At 43.6% G+C, this 24,701-nt stretch overlaps 1 protein-coding gene across 1 annotated transcript; it reads right to left on the reverse strand.

Moving 5' to 3' along the window:
* Positions 1 to 20,953: 20,953 nt before the first annotated feature.
* Positions 20,954 to 21,751, reverse strand: LOC137940626 (uncharacterized). Its single transcript, XM_068785780.1, has one exon. It carries the CDS (start codon positions 21,749 to 21,751, stop codon positions 20,954 to 20,956), a length of 798 nt encoding a protein of 265 aa, XP_068641881.1.
* Between the last annotated feature and the right edge of the window lie 2,950 nt (positions 21,752 to 24,701).

The raw sequence follows: 24,701 nt of genomic DNA on the forward strand, positions 1-24,701 counted from the left end.
GAATCAGAAATGGGCACCCCCAGAGATAAGGCCACCAATGTTGTATTGCTTTAGCTAAACCGATCAGTTCCCTCTCATAAGCTGCTAACTTTTGGTGGTGTTGGCCAAGTTGGCGGCTAAAATAATCGATCGGGTGTCCCTATTGGTGTAACACTGCACCAATACTGCCCCCTGAAGCATCACATTCCACTACAAATGACTCATCAAAGTCTGGTAGCTGCAAAACCGATGCGGATGATAAGGCCTCTTTCAACTGCTGAAAGGAATGAGCCACTGTCTTGAGTAGGTTGTTGAGCGGTGCTGCAATCTGGCCATAGTTGTGAATAAATTTCCTGTAATACCCAACTAGGCCCAAAAATCCCCTTAATGTTGTAATGGAGGTGGGAGGAGGCCAATCTGTGACAGCCTGTATCTTACTTTGGTCTACATTCACCCCAACTGCTGAAATAATGTGGCCCAAGTATGCCACTTCTGAGGTCCCCATAGAACATTTGGACTGATTTAAAACCAAATGATGTGAGCGGATAAGAGTAAATACCTGGTAAAGGTGCTGAAGATGTTCTTCCCAACTGTTGCTATATACCAAAATATCATCAAAAAATACCAAAATGTATTTCCTCAAGAGAGAGGAAAATACCTCATTCATGAGGGCCTGGAGTGTGGAAGGCACATTTGAGAGACGAAATGCCCGTGGTGCGTGCGGAACACAGTTTTCTCCACATCTGATGGATGAACTCGGATTTGATGATAGCCAGACTTCAAATCTAGCTTGGTAAAAATTGCAGCACCATGTAACTCATCTAGCAACTCGTCCACCACTGGTAATTTTAACCCCATTGGCTACTGATACAGAAAGGCCTGTCTATTGCTGGACGACTAACCCAAGTTGTTCGGCCGCTGGCTGACTGATGAAATTATGTGTACTGCCAGAGTCAACTAAAGCAAGTACGTGTAGATGATGTAACTGGGCTTTAACTTGCATGGTATTAGAACTGCGTAGACCAGTCATGGCATGAAGTGAAATCTCTGGACCCTCTTGGTCTGTCTCCACAATCTCCTCCTCTAGTAGTATGTCCTCACAATCCTCCCACAGACATATACTGAATAATCTCTTGCATAGGTGACCCTGGACATACTTTTCATCATAGTTAAAACAAAGGCCCTCGGCCTTTCTCTGATCCATTTCTTGTCTATTCAGTTTTTTGAAGTAAGGAGATGGTGGAGTAGAGTTAGAACTGTCTGGGCGCGGTGCTGCACTGGCTCTAGAACGTGGAGGCCCATAATATGTTACTGGCACAGTGGCATTGTGCCTTCCTGGCCAAGCTGGTTTTCTGACCAGTGTATCCTGCAAAACACGCTGCTTATGCTCAATTGACCTGGCTAAATTCATGGCGTGGACCAAATCTATAGGACCATGTAATTCAACTTCTAGATGCAGAGCTTCTATCAAACCAGCAGTAAAGATGTGAACATATTGGGTGTGACTGACAAACTCATTAGTGCGGGCCAAACGTTCCTGGAAGGTCTTTTGATACACCTCTAGTGATCCAGTCTGCTTATAATTGATTAATTTGCCCAATGGATTGCTACTAGTTGGAGGACCAAACCTCATCATGCATGATTGTCTAAAGGTTGCCCAATCCTGAACTAATTGGTTATTTCGGAATTGGTGGTACCATAGGAGCGCTTCATCGAGCATGTGGTAGGCGGCCAAATAAACTTCTCATCCGCATGTGTTTTTTTATGATAAAAGAATTGATCACACTTGGTTAACCAAATCAAGGGGTCCTTAGACCCATCATATGTAGGAAAATCGAGTTTTAGATACCTGAGAACCGTATTTGGTCCCTGAGTGGCAGGCCCCAGATGGGGATTGGTATGGTGCATTGGTGGTCGTGGGTGGTAGTGATGGTGGTCGGTCGGTGGAGAGTAGGCTGCCGGCGGTTGTGCTTGTATACTATTGTCATCTTGTCACCGGAGGAGGGCTTGGATGGTGGCATCCATGGATTTGATGGCCTCACATAGGTCAGATGTAGTCTAACGCACTTCTTCTAGGGATTGAGCTTGAACGTCTGTCCTCTGGCGATTATCTTCAACTAATTGCCTCAAATCCTCAGGGGAAGAGGAATCCCCAAGGGTGGACCTGTCTAATACCAAGATGTTAGGTTCTTCCCGAGCCATGGATCAAGTCACCTTTCTTTCCTCTCTTTCCTCCATATTGAATCTTGACGCTAGAAGAGGATTTTTTTTTCTTGAACGTGGAATGATGGAAATATGAATGCAATGATTGAGCTTTGAAGGAAGCACGACCTGGACCACAGAGGGAGAATCCGACCTAGACCTCTGAGGGAGAATCTGACCTGTTTAATTCTAATTTCTCAATACTTACTTTCCTTCACCTTGACGTCCCCATAAATAGGGTTGAGGACGGAAATACAAATTAGACCCATGGGTCAATTGGTTCATGACATATTACATCTAAACCAAACCAAACCAAACCAAATGGAATTACATTAAAAGTAAATTGACATATTTTAATTCCTATGCATGTGGATAACTCGTGATGCTATGGAGTCCATAACAGATGGTCGTGTTATATTCAGCTACAACTATTATGTCTCTTTGGGGATATTATTATTGAATAAGAGGTAGTGTCATGTCATCATTTATTTTACCTCGTCAAAAAGATCAAAATTGTTTGTGGTTGGGAGTCCACGACGGAGGAACTTCATCCCCGTCAAAAAGATGAAAATTATTTTTGGTTGGAAGTCCATGAAGGAGGAACTTCATCCCCATCAAAAAGATGAAAATTATTTTGTGGTTGGAAGTCCATGACGGAGGAACTTATGATTACATCAATGTTATCCCCCCCCCCCCCCCCCCTGTAATGGATTTCATGTCTCCTACCACTAGAGAGTCGTTGTCCTGTGGAGGGACACAGTGGTGGACACTTCAGAGCAATGCCAAGAGACACACTACTGATAGCAATGGAGTGTGCCCTACATCCAGCATTAAGATTGGAGTGAAGCAATGGCTTACCAGCTAGGAGTGATTTTTTGTTATGGACTCTATAGCATCACGAGTTACCAACAGGCGTAGGAATTAATTAATGTGATTTTCAATTTCCATGTAACTGTCTTTGGTTTGGGTTTGTATTTGGTTTGGGTTGGTTTAGCATTTATTGGTTTGAACCATTGACGCAAGGGGTCTAAAGTGTTTTGGGCGTCCTCAACCCTATTTAAGGGGACGACTAGGGTAATGAGAAAGTAGCAATTGAGTCTACTCTAGCTTAGATTAAATTAGATAAACAGGTCGAGACCTCCTTCAAGCTCTCTCCCGTTTTTCCCCACTTCCTTTTCCGAAATTCTGTCTTCATCATTCCATCATTCCATATCAACGCCAAGCAAGGTAATGGAAGGAGGAGAAGAGAGGAGGGTGACAAGATCCATGACTCGTGAGGATCCTAACAATGTGGTATCAGACAGGTCCACCCTTGGTAATTCCTCTTCTCCAGAGGACATACGTCAAGTACTTTCAGAACTTCAACAACGATCCACTCTTCAAGGTACTGAAATTTCTCACATCCATAATACATTACATACGCTGGAATCATCTCTCCAAACAGTCATCCGACAACTTGCTGCAATTCAATCACCAATGCCACCACCAGCCACCAACTTTCAACCACAACCAGTACATCACCCACAATTCACGCCACCACCAAACCCACCAATGCGCCAACAACCTGTTCCCATGGCTACTCACGCACAAGGACCAACCACGGTTCCATGGTACTTTAAACTTAACTTTCCTACATATGATGGCTCTAAAGATCCTTTACTTTGGTTCACAAAATGTGAACAATTCTTCTATCATCAACAAACGGTGGAAATGGACAAGGTTACATTTGCCGCCTACCACCTGCTCGACGAAGTGCTCATGTGGTTCCATCACTATCGAAATGTCCATTCCACTCAAGATTGGCTACACTTTAAACATGCTTGCCAGTTGAGGTTTGGACCTCCACCTAGCAGCAACCCAGTGGGGGAATTGATCAACATTAAATAGACAGGCACCTTAAAAGTGTACCAAAAAACATTCCAAGAAAGGTTGGCCCGAGCCAGTGAATTTGTTCCTCCTCACCTACATGTTCAGATTTTTATTGCTGGATTGACAGAGGTGGTTAGATTGGAAGTGGAATTACTTGGTCTGACAGATTTGGACTCAACAATGAATTATGCCAGAGTTGTGGAACACAAAAAAAGAGTTCTAAAAGGATCTTTACACTGAAAACCACTTTTGAACAATAGAATACAGGGTACTGCATCTGGTCCACGTTTTGGGTCCTCTACCCCTAACCGATCAGATCAGTCTACTGTGTGCCTCCCCACACTCTTCCACGTAAATTTTTGACTAAACAGGAAATGGAGGCTGGAAAGGCCAAGGGCCTATGTTTTAATTGTGACGAACAATTCCTTCCAGGACATACCTATAAACGTTTATTCAGTATTGAACTTTTGGAAGAGGATTCTGATGAGCTTCTTGAAAATGAATTTGTTGAAGAGGTACAGCAAGAACCAGAGCTCTCTCTCCATGCCATGCATGGCCTGCGTAGTTCTAACACCATGCAGGTAAAGGCCAAGTTACACCACCTCATGCTACTTGCTTTAGTTGACTCGGGCAGCACACATAATTTTATCAGTGAACCAACAACGACACAATTGGGATTGGAAATTCAACTGCAAAGGGGTCTCTCGATTTCAGTGGCCAATGGGGCTAAAATTTCAAGTGTGGGTGTTAGGTTCCTCCCTTGCCATGGATCGAATCACCCTTCTTTCCTCTCTTCCCTCCATGGATGATCTTGACGTTGGAAGAGAATTCTTGTTTCTTGAACGAGTAATGGTGGAACTCAATTAGAATGAAGGAGCTTTGGAGGAAGCTCAACCTTGGACCTCAAAGGGAGAAATTCGACCTAGACCTCTGAGGGAGAATCTGACCTGTAAAATATAATTTTCTCAATACTTGCCTCTCTTCTCCTTCACGTCCCCCTAAATAGGGTTGAGGACAAAAATACAAAGATGACCCATAGGTCAAGTGGTTCACGCCACATTACACTGAATCAACCCAAAGTAAACCAAACCAAATAAAGTAAACCAAACCGAATTGAAATTACATGAAAAGTAAATTGACATAATTTAATTCCTATGCCTATGGATAACTCGTGATGCTATGGAGTCCATAACAGTGGGGTTATGTGCAGACACCCCTTTCACCATTGAGGGACATTCATTTCAGGTAGACTTACTGGTCTTTCCCTTGGCTGGATTTGATTTGGTGCTCAGGGTCAAATGGCTTCAGTTATTAGGCCCTATATTATGGGACTTTCAGGCTCAGACTATGATATTTATAGCAACACATGGCCAGATTACATTACAAGGTATTGTGGCACAGGTCCTTAATGCACATCACACTTTATAGCTTCAGAACAATGGTGATAGTCAGTTAGCACCTTTACTTACAACATTTATGGATTTATTTAATGACCCTACGGGTCTGCCACCAGTACGTCACTGCGATCACCGCATTCGTTTAAAGTTGGGAACTGATCCAGTAGTGGTGCGGCCTTATCGTTACCCGCATATACAGAAAGATGAAATAGAACAACAATGCCTGAATATGCTCGCTCAGGGAGTGATCCAGCCCAGTCGATCTCCTTTTTCCTCACCAGTGTTATTAGTACGCAAAAAGGATAAATCATGGAGGTTTTGTGTCGACTATAGGCAACTCAACTTGCAGACAATTAAAGACAAGTTCCCAATTCTAGTCGTGGACGAGTTGCTGGATGAGTTACATGGTGCAACAATTTTTACCAAGTTAGATTTGAAATTGGGCTATCATCAAATAAGAGTTCACACGACTGATGTGGAGAAGACTGCGTTCCGCACACATCACGGTCATTTCGAGTTCCTCGTCATGCCCTTCGGTCTCTCCAATGCACCCTCCACCTTTCAGGCCCTCATGAATGAGGTATTTTCATCGCTTCTGCGCAACTATGTGTTACCAGTCTCCAACACCTCCATCAGGTATTTACCATTCTACGCTCCCATCATTTGGTTTTGAATAAATCCAAATGTTCTATGGGTACATCTGAGGTGGCATATTTGGGCCACATCATATCAGCTGTGGGCGTGAAAGTTGACCAGAGCAAGATACAAGCAGTAACAGATTGGCCGATTCCCACCTCCATCACAGCATTAAGGGGATTTTTGGGCCTAGCAGGTTATTACAGAAAATTTATCCAATCTTATGGCCAAATAGCAGCACCACTCAACAACCTTCCCAAAAAGCATGCCTTCCACTGGTCTTCTTTAGTGGATCAGGCCTTTCAGCTGTTAAAGGAGGCCTTAGCCTCAACGCCAGTACTATAATTACCAGATTTTGAGGGAGACTTTGTGGTGGAATGTGATGCATCCGGGGGAGGTATAGGGGCAGTGTTACAACAATTGGGACACCCCATTGCTTATTTCAGCCGTCAGTTGGGACAACACCACCATAAGTTAGCTGCATATGAGAGGGAAATGATTGGGTTAGCCAAGGTTGTCCAACATTGGCGACCTTATCTATGGGGATGACCATTTCTCATTCGTACAGATCATTGTAGCCTCAAGTATCTTCTTGAACAGCGCCTCACCACATCCCCACAGCAGCATTGGTTAACTAAACTCATGGGCTTCGATTTTACGGTTCACTATAAGCCAGGTAGTTCGAATTTGGGGGCTGATGCTTTGTCATGTCAGGATATTTCAGCCCCACAAGTTTATGCTATCTGGCCACGTTCACTTGTGCTAGATTCTATTCATGAGGAAGTACATCAATATCCGGAACTCATGTCATTATATCAGGAAATTCAACAGGGGACAGCAACTCCTCATTGGACGATTTAGGATCATCTTATACTCTACAAAAATAGGATTTTTATGCATCATACGTCCCCACTTCTTCACACCATCCTATCTTCTATCCATGATAGCACACATGAGTGTCGACAGAAAATATATTTCCGAATCAGTCGGGACTTTTACAGGTAGGGCATGAAGAGCACGATTACTGATTATGTAGCTGCTTGTCAGATTTGTCAACGAAACAAGGCCGAATCTTTAAGTCCTGCCAGCCTTCTGCAACCTCTGCAACTACCGTCTCAAATCTGGTATGACATTTCATTGGACTTCATTGCTGGCTGTCCCATTTCATCAGGTAAATCAGTGATATTCATCGTCGTTGATCGATTTTCAAAATATGGTCACTTCATTGCTTTGGCGCATCCATATACTACTGCTCAGGTCGCTCAATTATTTATGGACAACATTGTCCGATTACATGGAATAACCACATCCATTATCAGTGACAGGGATGCCACTTTTACTAGTATCTTTTGGAAGGAATTATTCAAATTACATGACACCCAATTGGCATTTTTGTCTACATATCATCCACAAACGAACGGACAAATAGAGGTCGTCAATTGCACGATTGAAATGTATCTTCGTTGTTTTGTGGGGGACACACCTTGACAGTGGGTGAAATGGCTTTCATGGGCAGAATTTTTCAATAACACATCTTACCACATAGCACTGGGAACTAATCCTTTCAGGGTAGTCTGTAGCAGAGATCCACCTCGTCTGTTACCATATGAACCTGGGGCATCCAAAGTCGTCACTTTGTACCAAGCGTTAGCTGAAAAAGACACTATGCTCACTGAGGTACGTACTCATCTTCAGGAGGCCCAACACTCTATGAAGCTCTATTATGATAACAAGCAACGGGAGGTATCTTATTTTCCTAGAGACTATGTGTGGTTAAAGCTTCAACACTACCGCCAGTTTTCCCTGACTGCATCAAAGCGCCATAAGTTGTCTCCAAAATATTATGGTCCATTTCAGGTGTTGGACAAAATTGGGCCCGTGGCTTACCGCTTGTACCTACCAACGGAAGCAAAGATCCATAATGTATTTCACGTCTACCAATTGAAGCCATTCCAGGGTGACTCGTCCCTACTGCACACTCCACTGCCGCCACTACATGAGGGCAGAGTCCTTTCTCTTCCAGTTCAGGTTTTAAAAGCACGCCACATTGAGGGTGATTGGGAAATTTTTGTCCAATGGGCAGATGCCGACCCTAGTGACACCACATGGGAGCCGTTATCAGCATTTCGACTCCTATATCCTTCCTTCGAGCTTGAGGACAAACTCTTTCTCCAGGAGGGGGGTGATGTTATGGACTCTATAGCATCAAGAGTTACCAACATGTGTAGGAATTAATTAATGTGATTTTCAATTTCCTTGTAATTGTCTTTGGTTTGGGTTTGTCTTTGGTTTGGGTTGGTTTAGCATTTATTGGTTTGAACCATTGTCCCAAGGGGTCTAAAGTGTTTTGGGCGTCCTCAACCTTATTTAAGGGGATGGCTAGGGTAATGAGAAAGTAGCAATTGAGTCTACTCTAGCTTAGATTAAATTAGATAAACAGGTCAAGAGCTCCTTCAAGCTCTCTCCCATTTTTCCCCAATTCCTTTTCCAAAATTTTGTCTTCATCATTCCATCATTCCATATCAACGTCAAGCAAGGTAATGGAAGGAAGAGAAGAGAGGAGGGTGACAAGATCCATGGCTCATGAGGATCCTAACATTTTTACTCTCACTTATAATGACATAGGGACTCATGGAAGGGCGCAATAGCGTGAGAGGGAATGTTGGAAGATGAAGGCATTTTGGAAGATGTGTCATTTTATACAAAAATATTTTATACATCATTTGCAGCAAGCTGGGAGTTCATGTTGTTCTCTCACCCCCAGCTTGAGGGGGCAGTGTTGGAAGATAAGATCAAGCCCAAACCACCAAGGAAGGCCTACATATGTAGGATTATTATATGATGGGCCACATTACCAAAGAAGTCCCACAAGATGGGCCCAAGCCCATAAGAAGTAGGACCCACAATGATTACCAAGAGCTGGCATCCTTATCACATCAGTTGGAAGATCAAGGACTCACAAAAGTATCTTTATCTTAGGGTCATGACCAAGAAGAGTTTTAGTTTAAGTTATATTTGTCTTTTATTAATATTGAGTTACCTAATTATGTTAGGACTTACCTTAACTGTTAGAGTTTGGGTGTAATTGGGACAAGGGTAGTTTTATTGTAATTGGACTCTACTACCTTCCTCTATTATAAATAGAGGTTCATGTACTCTGATTACAACAAGTTATTGAAGTCAATGAAGTATTTCACTTTTCCATAAATTCAACACTCTCCTTTCCACTTGCTGGCGAGCACTCAAAATTTTGATGGGAGTGAGAGAAACTTTACCGTCTTCAATCAGTGGTAAGGAAGGAATGGAATTTGGTGTTGATCCTTTGAATGGCTTCAGCAAAGAGATATGAAAAACATCGTGAAGCTTGGACTCTGGAGGAAGCTGGAGCTTATAGGTGACTTAGCCAACCCGCTAGATAATGATGAAGGTACCAAAATATTTCGGAGAAAGCTTGTGTCGATTGCCCGCAATGGAATTTTATCGGTAAGGTTGGAGACGGAGCCATACGAATTCCCCCAGAGTGTATTGAACATCGCGGTGACCCTAATCATAATAGTCCTTCATCCGTGCTTGAGCTTTTCTTAGGTGTTGGACAGCATACTCCAACAATTGATCTCGACCCATAAGATCTTGGTCAACTGCATCCACCCTGGTTGACCCCTTAGCATACGAAAACAAATGAGGGGGATCCCTACCATAAAATATTTTGAATGGTGTCTCCTGTAGAGCCATGTGGAACGAGGTATTGTAGCAATACTCCACCCATGGAATGCATTGCACCCATCTTTTAGGGTTGTCCCCCACAAAACACCTTAAATACATTTCAATGGTGCGGTTCACCACCTCAGTCTGGCCATCTATTTGAGGATGATACGTGGAGGAATATTTAAGTTTTGTACCGCATAATCTGAATAGGTCTTTCCAAAAGTTACTTGTAAAGATTACATCTCGATCGCTTATGATATATTCCGGAATGCCGTGGAGACGAACAATATTCTCAAAAAAGACGTGGGCTACGGTCGCTGCTGTATAAGGATGCTCCAAAGGAATGAAGTGTGCATACTTTGAAAATCGATCAACCACCTAAAAAAGAATAGACTTCCCCGATGCCTTAGGGAGGCACTCAATGAAATCCATAGAGATGTCCGACCATACCTGTGTGGGAAGCTCGAGTGGTTGCAGTACCCCAACTAGAGTTAAATGGTCTGTCTTGTTCCGCTGACACACCGGACAAGCAGCCACTTATGTTGCAACTGTGGATTTCATACCTGTCTAATAAAAATCCCCACGGATTCAATGTAATATTTTCTATAGGCCGTCATGAGTGTTGTCATGATAAGATGATAATGCCTCAGCCACCAAAGGAGAAGTGTGAGATTAATAGATGTGCCATTTATATATAATAATGTTGTCATGAAGTGACCATGTGGACGGCATTTTTCCCTTTGCAATCTGTTGGGACAACTCCTTCAGTTCTTGTGTGTGCTGGTTTTCCTCTCGTATGGAATCACGTAAGAGAGCTGTAGTAGTTCTTCTGAACGACGTGAGAGTGCATCAATAGCTTTGTTCAATGTACCAGCCTTATGTTCCACTGTAAAATTGAACCCCATTAATTTGCTAATCCAGTGATGTTGGGGAGAAGTTGATATGAGATGGTCCAACAAAAACTTCAAACTGGACTGGTCAGTGCGGATGTTAAAAAATCTGCCCCAAAAATAAGGTCTCCAATGGCGGACGGCCTTTGCTAAGCCAATGAGTTCTCATTCATAGGCCGGTAACTTATGATGGTGGAGCGCTAGTTGACGGCTGAAATATGCAATAGGGTGCTGAGATTGTTGGATCACCGCCCCAATACCGCCTCCAGATGCATCACATTCTACCACAAATACAGCTTTGAAATCGGGTAACTGTATTATTGGAGCGGAGGGCAAAGCTTGCTTGAGTGTCTGGAATGATTGTTCAGTGGCATCATTCCAGTGGAAGGCATTTCAGCAAAGCAGGTTGGATAAAGCAGCTACTAGTGGCGCATAATTGTGGATGAACTTTCTATAGTAACCCGCTAAGCCCAAAAATCCCCTTAATGCTGAAATGTTTCTCGATTGTGGCTAGTGTATGATAGCTTCAATTTTTTTTTGGGTCCACTGTGACCCATGTTGTTGTAATAATGTGACCCAGATAGGCCACTTGATGTCGACCAAATGAGCACTTGGAACGTTTTAAGTATAGATGATGAGTCCGAATAAGTTGGAATACCAGACGTAAGTCTTTTAAATGTTGATTCCATGACTTGCTGAAGATCAAAATATCATCAAAGAATAATAAAAAAAAAATTCTGATATAGGCACTAAATACCTCATTCATTAAGGTTTGAAATGTTGAAGGGGTGTTAGATAGACAGAAGGTCATGTCGATGAAATCAAAGTGACCAAGGTGAGTACGAAAAACGGTCTTCTCTATATCCAAAGGGTACATTCTGACTTGATGATACCCCGAGCGCAAGTCCAACTTTGTGAAGAATTGTGCCCCATGCAGTTCATCTAATAACTCATCCACAAATGGTATAGGGAACTTGTTCTTAATGGTCTTGGCATTTAATTCCCGGTAGTCCACGCAAAACCTCCAAGTGTTGTCATGTTACATCACCAATAGAACTGGAGAGGAGAAAGGGGACGTACTCATTCTTATGATGCCTTGTTCTGACATAATTTTGCATTGACATTCAATTTCATCCTTTTGGAGGTGGGGGTACCTATATGGTCTCACAACCACCACTTCGGACCCAGACTTCAAACGAATCTGATGGTCACAATGTCTCAATGGTGGTAGAGTGATAGGTTCCTGAAAGGGGTCTGTAAACTTATCCAACAAGTTATCTAAAGTGCTCTCCGTCGGGTGCTGTTGCTGAAGTCCATGTACATGGGCTGTAACCTCAGGTTGACAGCCATGTAATTTAACCCTATCATTTTCAAACTCAAAGCTCATGGTAAACGCTGCGAAATCCCACAAGATTGGGCCCAACGTTTGGAGCCAATTGATGCCCACAACCAAATCAAATCCTGCTAATGGAATGATAAAAAATTACGTCAAAAATTGGTGTCCAGCAATACTAAACACGACTACCTTGCTGACCCCGTAACTAGGAACCTTTTCCCCATTGGCAACCGAAACTGAAGCTACTGGCCGAGTTTGAATTGGAAGTTGTAAATACTTGGCTACTATGAAACTCAAAAAATTATGAGTGCTTCCTAAGTCCACAAGACTTAAAGGTGGATGATCACTGACTAAGGCACAGACTTGCATTGTTTTGGTGGTCTGGAGTCCTGTGATTTCCTGTAAGGAAATGGCAAGTTCTTCAGCCTCTAGCTGCTCTATTTCTGGTTCTTCTTGTTCCTCATCCTCAATTTCTAACCAGAATAGTTTCTTACATTGATGGCGGGAAGTGTACTGCTCATCACAATTGTAACATAACCCCTTTGCTCTACGTTCTTCATTTCAGCCTTGTTTAATTTTTGGATGAACGCTAGAGTGGATGGAGGATTTTTAGGGGTTGGAGGATTAGGGGCAGCAACACTACTTCTCCACATTGGTGCTATAGGGGGCACTCCCGAACTATTTTTCCCCCCTTGCCACATTGGTCTTCTTGTTTGAAATTTTTGTTTGACCTCCAACGTTCTTGCTAAATTCATGGCTCTAGCCAAATCCGTAGGTCCAAAGAGTTCTACTTCTAATCGTAGTGCCTCAGTTAAGCCTGCCATGAACAAACTAATGTGCTGGTCTATGCATATGTTAGGATCCTCACGAGCCATGGATCTTGTCACCCTCCTCTCTTCTCTTCCTTCCATTACCTTGCTTGACGTTGAGATGGAATGAGGAGTTGAAGGGAATTGAATTTCGGAAAGGAGAATTGGGGAAAAACGGAAGAGAGTTTGAAGGAGCTCTTGACCTGTTTATCTAAATTACGCTAACTAAAGTGAACTCAATTCATAATTCTCATTACCCTAGTCGTCCCCTTAAATAGGGTGGAGGACGTCCAAAACCCTAAAGACCTCTTGGGTCAATGGTTCAAACCAATAAATGCTAAACCAACCCAAACCAAGACAAAACCAAACCAAGAAACAATTACATGGAAATTAAAAAACACATTCATTAATTCCTACGCCTGTTGGTAACTCGTGATGCTATAGAGTCCATAACATCACCCCCCTCCTGGAGAAAGAGCTTGTCCTCAAGCTCGAAGGAAGGATATAAAAGTTGAAATGCTGATAACGGCTCCCATGTGGTGTCACTGGGATCGGCATCTGCCCACTGGACTAGAATTTCCCAATCCCCTTGAATGTGGCGTGCTTGTATTACCTGAGCCGGAATAGAAAGGTGTTAGGATCCTCACGAGCCCTGGATCTTGTCACCCTCCTCTCTTCTCTTCCTTCCATTACCTTGCTTGACATTGAGATGGAATGAGGGGTTGAAGGGAATTGAATTTCGGAAAGGAGAATTGGGGGAAAAACGGAAGAGAGCTTGAAGGAGCTCTTGACCTGTTTATCTAAATTACGTTAGCTAAAGTGAACTCAATTGATAATTCTCATTACCCTAGCCATCCCCTTAAATAGGGTGGAGGACGTCCAAAACCCTAAAGACCTCTTGGGTCAATGGTTCAAACCAATAAATGCTAAACCAACCCAAATCAAGACAAAAACCAAACCAAGAAAGAATTACATGGAAATTGAAAAACACATTCATTAATTCCTACGCCTATTGGTACCTCGTGATGCTATAGAGTCCATAACATCACCCCCCTCCTGGAGAAAGAGCTTGTCCTCAAGCTCGAAGGAAGGATATAAAAGTCGAAATGCTGATAACGACTCCCATGTGGTGTCACTGGGATCGGCATCTGCCCACTGGACTAGAATTTCCCAATCCCCTTGAATGTGGCATGCTTGTATTACCTGAGCCGGAATAGAAAGGTGTTAGGATCCTCATGAGCCACGGATCTTGTCACCCTCCTCTCTTCTCTTCCTTCCATTACCTTGCTTGACGTTGAGATGGAATGAGGGATTGAAGGGAATTGAATTTCGGAAAGGAGAATTGGGGGGAAAATGGAAGAGAGCTTGAAGGAGCTCTTGACCTGTTAATCTAAATTACGTTAGCTAAAGTGAACTCAATTTATAATTCTCATTACCCTAGCCATCCCCTTAAATAGGGTGGAGGACGTCCAAAACCCTAAAGACCTCTTGGGTCAATGGTTCAAACCAATAAATGCTAAACCAACCCAAACCAAGACAAAAACCAAACCAAGAAACGATTACATGGAAATTGAAAAACACATTCATTAATTCCTACGCCTGTTGGTACTTCGTGATGCTATAGATTCCATAACATCACCCCCCTCCTAGTGAAAGAGCTTGTCCTCAAGCTCGAAGGAAGGATATAAAAGTCGAAATGCTGATAACGGCTCCCATGTAGTGTCACTGGGATCGGCATCTGCCCATTGGACTAGAATTTCCCAATCCCCTTGAATGTGGGGTGCTTGTATTACCTGAGCCGGAATAGAAAGGACTCTGCCCTCATGTAGTGGCGGCAGTGGAGTGTGCAGTAGGGGCGAGTCACCCTGGAAGGGCTTCAATTGGGAGACGTGAAATACATTGTGGATCTTTGCTTCCGGTGGTAGCTGCAAGCGGTATGCCACGGGCCCAATTTGGTCCAATATCGGAAATGGACCATAATATTTTGGAGACAGCTTATGCGCTTGGCTGCAGTCAGGGACAGTTGGCGGTAGTGTTGAAGCTTTAACCACACATAGTATCCAGGGCAATAAGATGCCTCCCGGTGCTTCTTATCATAAAAGCGTTTCATAGAGTGTTGGGCCTCCTAAAGATGTGTACGTACCTCAGTGAGCATAGTGTCTCGTCAGCTAATGCTTGGTCCAAAGTGATGACTTTGGATGCCCCAGGTTCATATGGTAACAAACGAGGTGGATCTCTGCCATAAACTACCCTGAAAGGAGTAGTACCCAGTGTTGTGTGGTAAGATGTGTTATAGCAAAATTCTGCCCATGAAAGCCATTTCACCCATCTTCTCGGTGCGTCCCCCAAAAAACAACGAAGATACATTTCAATCGTATGATTGACAACCTCTGTTTGGCCGTCCGTTTGTGGATGATAGGCAGACAAAAATGCCAATTGGATGCCCTGTAATTTGAATAATTTCTTCCAAAAGAGACTGGTAAAAATGGCATCCCTGTCACTGATAATGGATGAGGGAATTCCATGTAATCGGACAATGTTGTTCATAAATAATTGAGCAACCTGAGCAGCATTATATGGATGCGCCAAAGCAAGGAAGTGCCCATATTTTGAAAACCGATCAACGACGACGAATATCACCGATTTACCTGATGAAATGGGAAGTCCAGCAATGAAGTCCATGGAAATATCAAACCAGATTTGAGATGGTAGTTGCAGAGGTTGCAGTAGGCCGGCCGGACTTAAAGATTCGGCCTTGTTTCTTTGACAAATCTGACAAGCAGCTATATAATCAGCAATTGTGCTCTTCATGCCCTTCCAGTAAAAGTCCCGACTGATTCGGAAATATGTTTTATGTCGACCCTCATGTGTGCTATCATGGATAGAGGACATGATGGTGTGAAGAAGTGGGGATGTATTATGCAAAAAGATCTTGTTTTTGTAGAGAATGAGACGATCCTGAATCGTCCAATGAGGAGCAGCTGTCTGATACCACGTTGTTAGGATCCTCACGAGCCATAGATCTTGTCACCCTCCTCTATTCTCTTCCTTCCATTACCTTGCTTGACGTTGAGATGGAATGAGGGGTTGAAGGGAATTGAATTTCGGAAAGGAGAAATGGGGAAAAATGGAAGAGAGCTTGAAGGAGCTATTGACCTATTTATCTAAATTATGCTAACTAAAGTAAACTCAATTCATAATTCTCATTACCCTAGCCGTCCCCTTAAATAGGGTGGAAGACGTCCAAAACCCTAAAGACCTCTTGGGTCAATGGTTCAAACCAATAAATGCTAAACCAACCCAAACCAAAGACAAAACCAAACCAAGAAACAATTACATGGAAATTGAAAAACACATTCATTAATTCCTACGCCTGTTGGTAACTCGTGACGCTATAGAGTCCATAACAGCATACCATCTTGCTTGCTTGTGCTAATTTTTCTTGAAATTGTTTTTGGTACTGTGGTACTCTTCCCGTTTGTCTTAAGAGTACTAAATCGCCCAAAGGATTGCTTTGAGTGGGCGGTCATAACCGAATGGTGCACAATTCCTTAAATCCCTCCCAATCTAGACCAGGATGTTCCAATTCGAGTTGATGGCCCCATAGCTATGCTTCATCGAGCATGTGGAAGGCGGCCAATACAACTTTGTCTATTTCAGTCATTCTTTGATTAGAAAAAAACAACAACGATACAACCAAATTAAAGGGTCCTCCGACCCATTGAACACTGGAAAGTCTAGTTTAGTGTAGCTTGGGACCACTCCTCTGCCTGGACTGAAATTTCCCCCATATACAGTGTGCTCTGTGTGTCCAGCCTGATGTGCGCCTTGACCATTCGAAGGGCCCCTTTCCCCCTCTCTCGGGGTTGGTGTCCTTCCTAAAAACATCTCATACACCCGATTAGTGACCGCTTCTACTTGTTGAGATACCGCTTGAGAGACTTGGCTATCCAACAGTGCTGCTAATTGGCCCTCAGTCTCTTCTTGACTGGCATTGATCACTTCCGTGAACCTTGCCAGCAATTCCTCATGGTTTGAAAACTCCCCCATACTTACCTGCTCTGATACCAAAGTGTTACGGTCCTTGACCATGGACCTCATCACTCAATGAAGTGAAGGATCGTCAAGGGGAGCAAGGGATGAACCAGGGCGAACAGACCTGCCTGGTCGACCTATATTTCCAAGAATGGATGGAATGATGGATTGAGTGGAGAGAAGAAGTTAGGCTTGTCGAAGGGAGACCTGAACCTTGGGTTCGTCAAGGATAAAACCGATCCTAGGTTCATTAAAGGAGAACGTTGATCCTGATTTAGGTTGAAATGATGCTTGCCTTCTTCCCTTTCATAAGCCCTCTTAAAGGCTAATCACGCCAAGGACTTGATTTAGTGTTTTTACAATAATGCCATTGTTGGCGTACATGCTACCATCTACTGAAATAAAGTAAACATATAAATCCTAAGGTACTTGAATGATCCTCTGAGTCACCAACTCACCCGCATCGTGTTATGGTCCTAGGTCATGGATCGAGTAACACGGTGTGGGATTTGTGAATCCGGCACTGATACTGAGTTGCTGGACTCAGTAAGGAGGGTTAAAGATCCCTTCTTTGACTTCTCTTCCACACGTGATCAGTCCCCCTTTTTATGAATCCACTCTAGTGCTAAAGTTATAGCTAGAATTGAATTAATTCACGTGGAGAAAGAACTGGAAGAGATACCTTTTGTTGCTCACGGAAATCAGGGTTTCAACCCTGGTTTGGTTGCTGCTCGTGCTAGGATTGAAGTCCTAGCTTATGGGTAGCCCTTGGCTCACCTTGGTGAACGTTGCTGCTATGTTTCCATGATGTCTCCAAGCTAGGAAGAGATGCACCAGCCCTTCACGTGGAAGAACCAAAAAAACCTTCCTTTTTCTACTCGTCAAGAGGGTTAGAACCCTTGCTTGTTGTTGACGCTGAGGAGGGGAGACCCTCTCTTTGGGCTTAGAGAAGGGGCAGGAAGTTCCTCTTCCAGCTATGGATGATGGAGGATGAAGGTTGATGAAGATGGATGGCAATGGAGGGTGAAGGATACGTTGGATTTTTGGAGTAAACCCTAAACTCGAGATCAAGAGGTGATCTCAGCCTGTTTACACTAGGTTATTCTAAAATCTCAAAGCTTGCCTCTTTCATTCATTCTTTCCCTTTAAATAGATCACGTCATGGAATTATAGGGTTAGGGTTACAATAATTCCCATAATAGCCCTACATATAAAAGTAATTAGAAATAACTCCTACTTAAAAAAATATAAGAAATAAATCCTATTGAGTGAGTTGTTGTTGCCCCCTTCGTTGTGTGACTTAGTGTGCTATTGAGTCCACAACATCTGCCTCCCCCTGGAGAAAGAGCTTGTCGTCAAGCTCAAAAGCTGGGTAGACTTGTTTGAAGATGTCCACATGTTCCCATATTGCAGCATCGTGATCAGTGTTTGTTCACTGAACGAGAATCTCCAAATGGTCACTGGTCAGTCGAGCATGTAACACCACAGCAGGGGTAAGAATAACCTCGCCATTATCAATCGGTGGTAGGAATGGAGTGGATGTAGGCAGCACCACGGAATTTTGTTTCAAAAGAGAGACATGAAACACATCATGAAGTTTGGCCATGTCCGGTAATTTGAGCTGATAGGCGACTGGTCCCACGCGCCGAGGAATGGGGAATGGCCCAAAACATCTGGGAGAGAGCTTATATCATGGAGGTCTGGCAAGAGACTACTGGCGGTAGGCCTGGAGCCGTAGCCACACATAATCCCAAACCTCAAAAGAGACCTCACGGTGGCCTTTGTCTTAGACATCCTTCATCCGAACTTGGGCATGTCGTAGCTGTTCTATGATATTTTGTTGCAGTAGATCACGGTCCATGAGTGCCTGATCAATCGCGTCCACACGGGTGGACCCTGGGGTGTACAAGAGAAGGCGAGGTGGATCCCGGCCATATAGAACCCGAAAAGGAGTGGATTGCAAGGCAGAGTGGAATGAAGTGTTGTAACAGTATTCAGCCCACGGAAGCCATTGAACCCATTGCCGCAGACAATCACCCTCCAAGCACTGGAGATACATCTCGATGGTGTGGCTCACCACCTCTGCCTGCTCATCTTTTTGCGGATGATAGGCAGAGGAGAACTTCAATTTAGTCCCACTCAAGCGAAAGAGTTCCAGCCGAAAGGTGCTCGTGAAAACTGCATCTCGGTCATTCATAATGGATTCGGGAATGTAAGCAGATTATCTGCTCCAGGAAAGTTTGAACAACCCCTGTTTCTGAATAAGGATGAGCCAATGGTATAAAATGTCCCTACTTGGAGAATCTAACAACCACCACAAAAAGTACAGATTTGTCGAAGGATAGGGGTAGACCTTCCACAAAATTCATCGAAATGTCGGCCCAAACCTGCGTAGGAAGGGCCAGAGGCTGGAGAAGACCGGCTGGATTCAAGTGCTCGACTTTTTTTCGCTGGCAGACTTGACAATCACCCACATAAGTCGCAATAGAGAGCTTCATGGCTTGCCTGTAAAAATCAACTCAAATTCTGTGCAAGGTCTTTTGTATCCCTTCGTGTCTACTATCATGGTAGGCCGAGAGAATAGTTGGAATCAACTCAAACTCAAGTGGAAGGAAAAGCTGCTGCTTGTAATAAATAATTGAATCCTGGATGGACCACTTCGAATTCATTGTCCCTTTCGAAATCTTCCGATGCAGTTCCTACAGTGCAGGGTAAGTGGCATGTGCATCTCTCACCATCGAATTCATTGTCCCTTTCGAAATCTTCCGATGCAGTTCCTACAGTGCAGGGTAAGTGGCATGTGCATCTCTCACCATCGAATTCATTGTCCCTTTCGAAATCTTCTGATGCAGTTCCTACAGTGCAGGGTAAGTGGCATGTGCATCTCTCACCATGTCAAGGATGAGAAATCTCAGCTGGCTGATCGAATAGACCGACTGCTAATCCTCAAAACACCGCAACAAGGCGTCTGCCACCTTATTCAATCTCCCCGCACGATATTCCACTGAGAAGTCAAACCCCAACAACTTATTGATCCAGTGCTACTGTGGCAACGTCGTCAAACGTTGTTCCAGTAGGAATTTAAGGCTATAGTGATCTGTGCGTATGAGAAAAGCCCGGCCCCATAGATAAGGCCTCCAATGTTGGACTACCTTGGCCAACCCAATTAATTCCCACTCATAGGCTGCTAGCTTGTGATTTCGGACTGCCAACTGTTTGCTAAAATACGTAATAGGATGGCCCAGCTGGTGTAAAATGGCCCCAATGTCCCTCGCTTGAAGCGTCGCACTCTACCACAAATAATTCGTCAAAGTTGGGAAGCTGTAATACTGGTGCGGATGCGAGAACAGATTTTAGTGCTGCAAACGACCGGGTGGCCTACTCATTCCAAATAAAGGAATTTTTTTAGCAGACTGGTCAATGGTGCTACCACCGGCCCACAGTTCTGAACAAAATTTGTGATAGTAGCCCGCAAGACCCAAAAAACCCCATAATGCAAAACAAGACTACAGCTTCGGCCACTCATGAATAACTTGGATCTTCTCGGGATCCACCATAACCCCGTCATGTGAGATAATGTATCCCAGATAAGCCACATGTGAAGCCGCAAAATAACACTTGGAATGATTTAAATAGAGCTAATGTGCTCGTAACAAGTCAAAAACAATCCTCAAGTGTACACAATGCTCCTCAACCGACTTGCTATATATAAGAATATCATCGAAAAACAAAAGAACAAATTTTCGAAGATAGGGGCTAAATACCTCATTCATCAAAGCTTAAAAAGTGGAGGGTGCATTGGATAACCCGAATGGCATGACGACGAACTCAAAGTGGCCATGATGTGTGCGGAACGCCGTCTTCTCAATATCAGAGGGGTGCATCTGGACCTGATGGTATCCCGAATGGAGGTCGAGTTTAGTGAATAACCACGACCCATGTAACTCATCCATCCACTACTGGAATCGAAAACTTGTTTTTCATTGTCTACACGTTCAACTCCCAATAATCCATGCAGAATCTCCATGTCCCATCATGTTTCTTCACAAGTAAGATGGGTGAAGAGAACGAGGAGCGACAGGGATGAATAAGACCCTATTGTAACAAATCATGGCACTGATGCTCTATCTCGTCCTTCTGAAGGTGTGGGTAATGGTACGGTCGCACGACCACTACCTTAGATCCTGGTTTCAGACAGATCATATGGTCACAGTGCCTCAGGGTAGGCAATCCCGAAGGCTCCTGGAAGAGGTCAGAGAACTCAACCAGATCAACAATAGTACTGGTAGGTTGTTCCAGTGTCTGCAAAGTGTGAATGCGGTGGGCCCTATCCACCTGACAACCTTGTAAGAGCAGCCGACTCCCCGCCAAATAAAAGCTCATGGTTAAAAACGAAAAGTCCAACAGAATGGGCCCCAACGTTTGTAACCATTTAATGCCTAATACCATATCAAATCCAGCTAGGGGAATAACAAAAAATTCTGCATTAAACGAAGTAGAGGCAATGGAAATAGTTACCGCCTTACTAATCCCATAGCTAGGGACCTTCTCGCCCTTGGCCACTGAGACGGTGGCTGTCGAACGAGGGTGTATCTGGAGTTGGAGGTGTTGTGCTGCTGTCAAACTCAAAAAATTGTGTGTACTCCCCGAGTCGACTAGTCTCACTAATTCTCGGTTAATGACATGAGCTCGGACTTGCATTGTGTTAGGCGATTTCTGCCCAGTAATAGCATGCAAGGATATCTCTGGTGGTTCCTCCTCGATAATATCCTTTGGCACCTCTAGATCATCTGAATCTGCCACCTTGAGCCAAAAAAATTGTTTACATTGATGCCCCACCCAATACTGCTCATCACAATTGTAATATAAATTTTTGGACCGCCATTCTGCCATCTCTGCACTCATTAATTTTTTGATAAAATGCGGTAGGGGATTGGCTATCGGAGTCATAGTCGGAGTGTATCTAGAGGATGGTGCTGCTAGAGATGCTCCCTAAGATATAGCGGCACCCTTTCCAAGTGGAGGAAGTGTTCCTCTCACCCGACCAACCCGGCTTACGTTGCTGCAACTGTTGTCGTTGTTCCATTGCTCGGGCCATATTCATTGCATGAGCTAAATCTGTAGGCATAAGGAGTTCTACCTCTAGCTGTAAATACTCATTGAGACCCACCATGAATAGGGAGACCTATTGGTCGGCCAATATCCTTTCAACACCATGAGCCAACTTTTCCTGGAACTGTTTTTTATATTGTTTCACATAACCAGTTTGTCGCAATAGGACTAACTCCCCCAGGGGGTTGCTGTTGGTGGGAAGGCCGAATCTATCTGTGCATAGATTTTTAAATGCTCCCCAATTCATCCATGGTCTCTCTTTTTATACCTTAGTAACCCATAACAGGGCTTCATCTGTCATATGGAAAGAGGCTAGTTGCACCTTATCCCATTCAGTCGTCCCTTGGTTTTAAAAAAAAATTCACATCTATGAAACCAAATTAAGGGATCAACTAAACCATCGAAAGAGGGAAACTCTAAATTGGTGTACCTTGGAACTGTGCCTCCATGTCGGGGTTCTTGGACAGCAGTGCGCCCAGGCCACTGTTCCCCTCTTTTGTGATATGGTTGAGTCACCTCTCTCACCTCTGGGGTCTGATGTCTCTCTGCCCTTAGTTCAGTTAGCATGTTAATGACTCATCTCTTCTTCCAAACCACAAACCTTTCCCAGTACTGGTTGTGCTGTTTCAAGGTTCTCTTCTATCTTTTGTATCCTGATTTGGATTTGTTTATTGCTGAGAGTATCCCCCATGTGTACCCTATTCTGATACCACATTGTTACGGTCTTGGGTCATGGATCGAGTAACATGGCGTGGGATTTGTGAATCCAGCACTGATACTGAGTTGCTGGACTCAGTAAGGAGGGTTAAAGATCACTTCTTTGGCTGGTCTTCCACACGTGATCACTCCCCCTTTTTATGAATCCACTCTCGTCCTAAAGTTATAGCTATAATTGAATTAATTCACATGGAGAAAGAACTGGAAGAGATACCTTTTGTTGCTCACAGAAATCAGGGTTTCAACCCTGGTCTGGTTTCTGCTCGTGCTAGGATTGAAACCCTAGCTTATGGGTAGCCCTTGGCTCACCTTGGTGGACGTTGCTGCTATGTTTCCGTTATGCCTCCAAGCTAGGAAGAGATGCACCTGTCCTTCACTTGGAAGAACCATAAAAACCTTCCTTTTTCTGCTCGTCAAGAGGGTTAGAACCCTTGCTTGTTGTTGACGCTGAGAAGGAGGGAAGACCCTCTCTTTGGGCTCGAAAAAGGGGCAGGAAGCTCCTCTTCCAGCTATGGATGATGGAGGATGAAGGTGGATGAAGATGGATGGCAATGGACGGTGAAGGATACGTTGGATTTTTGGAGTAAAACCTAAACTCGAGACCAAGAGGTGATCTCAGGTTATTCTAAAATCTTTCATTCATTCTTTCCCTTTAAATAGATCACGTCATGGAGTTTTAGGGTTAGGGTTACAATAATTCCCATAATGCCCTACATATAAAAGTAATTAAAAATAACTCCTACTTAAAACAATATAAGAAATAAATCCTATTGAGTGAGTTGTTGTTGCCTCCTTCGTTGTGTGACTCGGTGTGCTATTGAGTCCACAACACGTCGCCTTTGGATGACTCATCTGGCTATCGACTCCATAACACATACGGACTCCCCCTCAACCACATATCCAGGTGGTTGAATCATATAAATTTCCTCGTGTACATCACCATTTAAGAAAACATTTTTGACATCGAGTTGATAGATGGGCCATGAAGAGTTAGTGGCAAACAATAATAGGATACATACAGATTTTAACTTGGAAATAGGAGAGAAGATCTCCTCATAATCCACTCTAAAACATTGAGTGTTCCCTTTAGCTATGAGGTGGGCCTCAAGGCTAGCAATGTACCATCCAAATTATGTTTGAATATAAAATTCCATTTAAAACCCATTGATTTCTTACTCGTCGGAAGTAGTGCTAAGCTCCATGTCTAATTTTCTTATAAGGCTTGCATTTCCTTATCCATAGCCACCTTCCATCCTAGATGTTTCAGGGCCTCCTCATAGGATTTTGGAATTGAGATGGAAGAAATAGATGTAACGAACTGATAACATGTGGAAGACAACCGATGGTGAGACATAAAGTTGCAGATAGGATGAGAAGTAGTGTAAGTACGAGGTTCTTTTCTTAGTGCAATGGACCGAGTATCAAACTATGGACCAAATGGAATAGGGGAAGCACTTACCTTGGTAGGATAAAAAAATCCACAAGTGTGGTGTTGGTCGATGCTTCTAAGGGGATGGAGTGTCATTGGCATTAAAAGGCACAAATGGACGAGGAGAGGTAGGAGGGAATGATAGACCCGAAGGAGGATCATTCGAGGTATGGAATGATGTATATTAAAAATAGGTCACATCCCTAGACACAAGTAACCGCCGAAGGGTAGGCCTATAACAAACATAAACTTTTTGGGTGCAAGAGTAACCCAAGAAAATGCACTTCATAGAATGAGGGACAAGTTTACTATTCGAACGAGTTGTGATATAGACAAAACAAGCACACCCAAAGACCTTTAGGGAAGAGAAAATGGGTCGTCACTAAGAAAAAATATAGAATATGGAGTCCTATTACCAACTACAGATGAAGGTAACCTATTGATAAGAAAAAAAAACGTAAGTATGGCATGAGGCCAATAAAACTAGGGTACCTTCATAGAGTGGAGGAGGCCTCGGGTAACCTCAAGGAGATGATAGTTCTTTCTTTCGGCACCAACATTTTTTTTGAGGTGTGTAGGCACATA

The sequence above is a fragment of the Aristolochia californica genome, unplaced genomic scaffold (genome assembly GCF_029961685.1).
Source record: "Aristolochia californica isolate CCGP_79_NKW_82.1479 unplaced genomic scaffold, dmAriCali1.0.hap1 SCAF_9, whole genome shotgun sequence".
In the NCBI taxonomy this organism is placed as follows: Eukaryota; Viridiplantae; Streptophyta; class Magnoliopsida; order Piperales; family Aristolochiaceae; genus Aristolochia; species Aristolochia californica.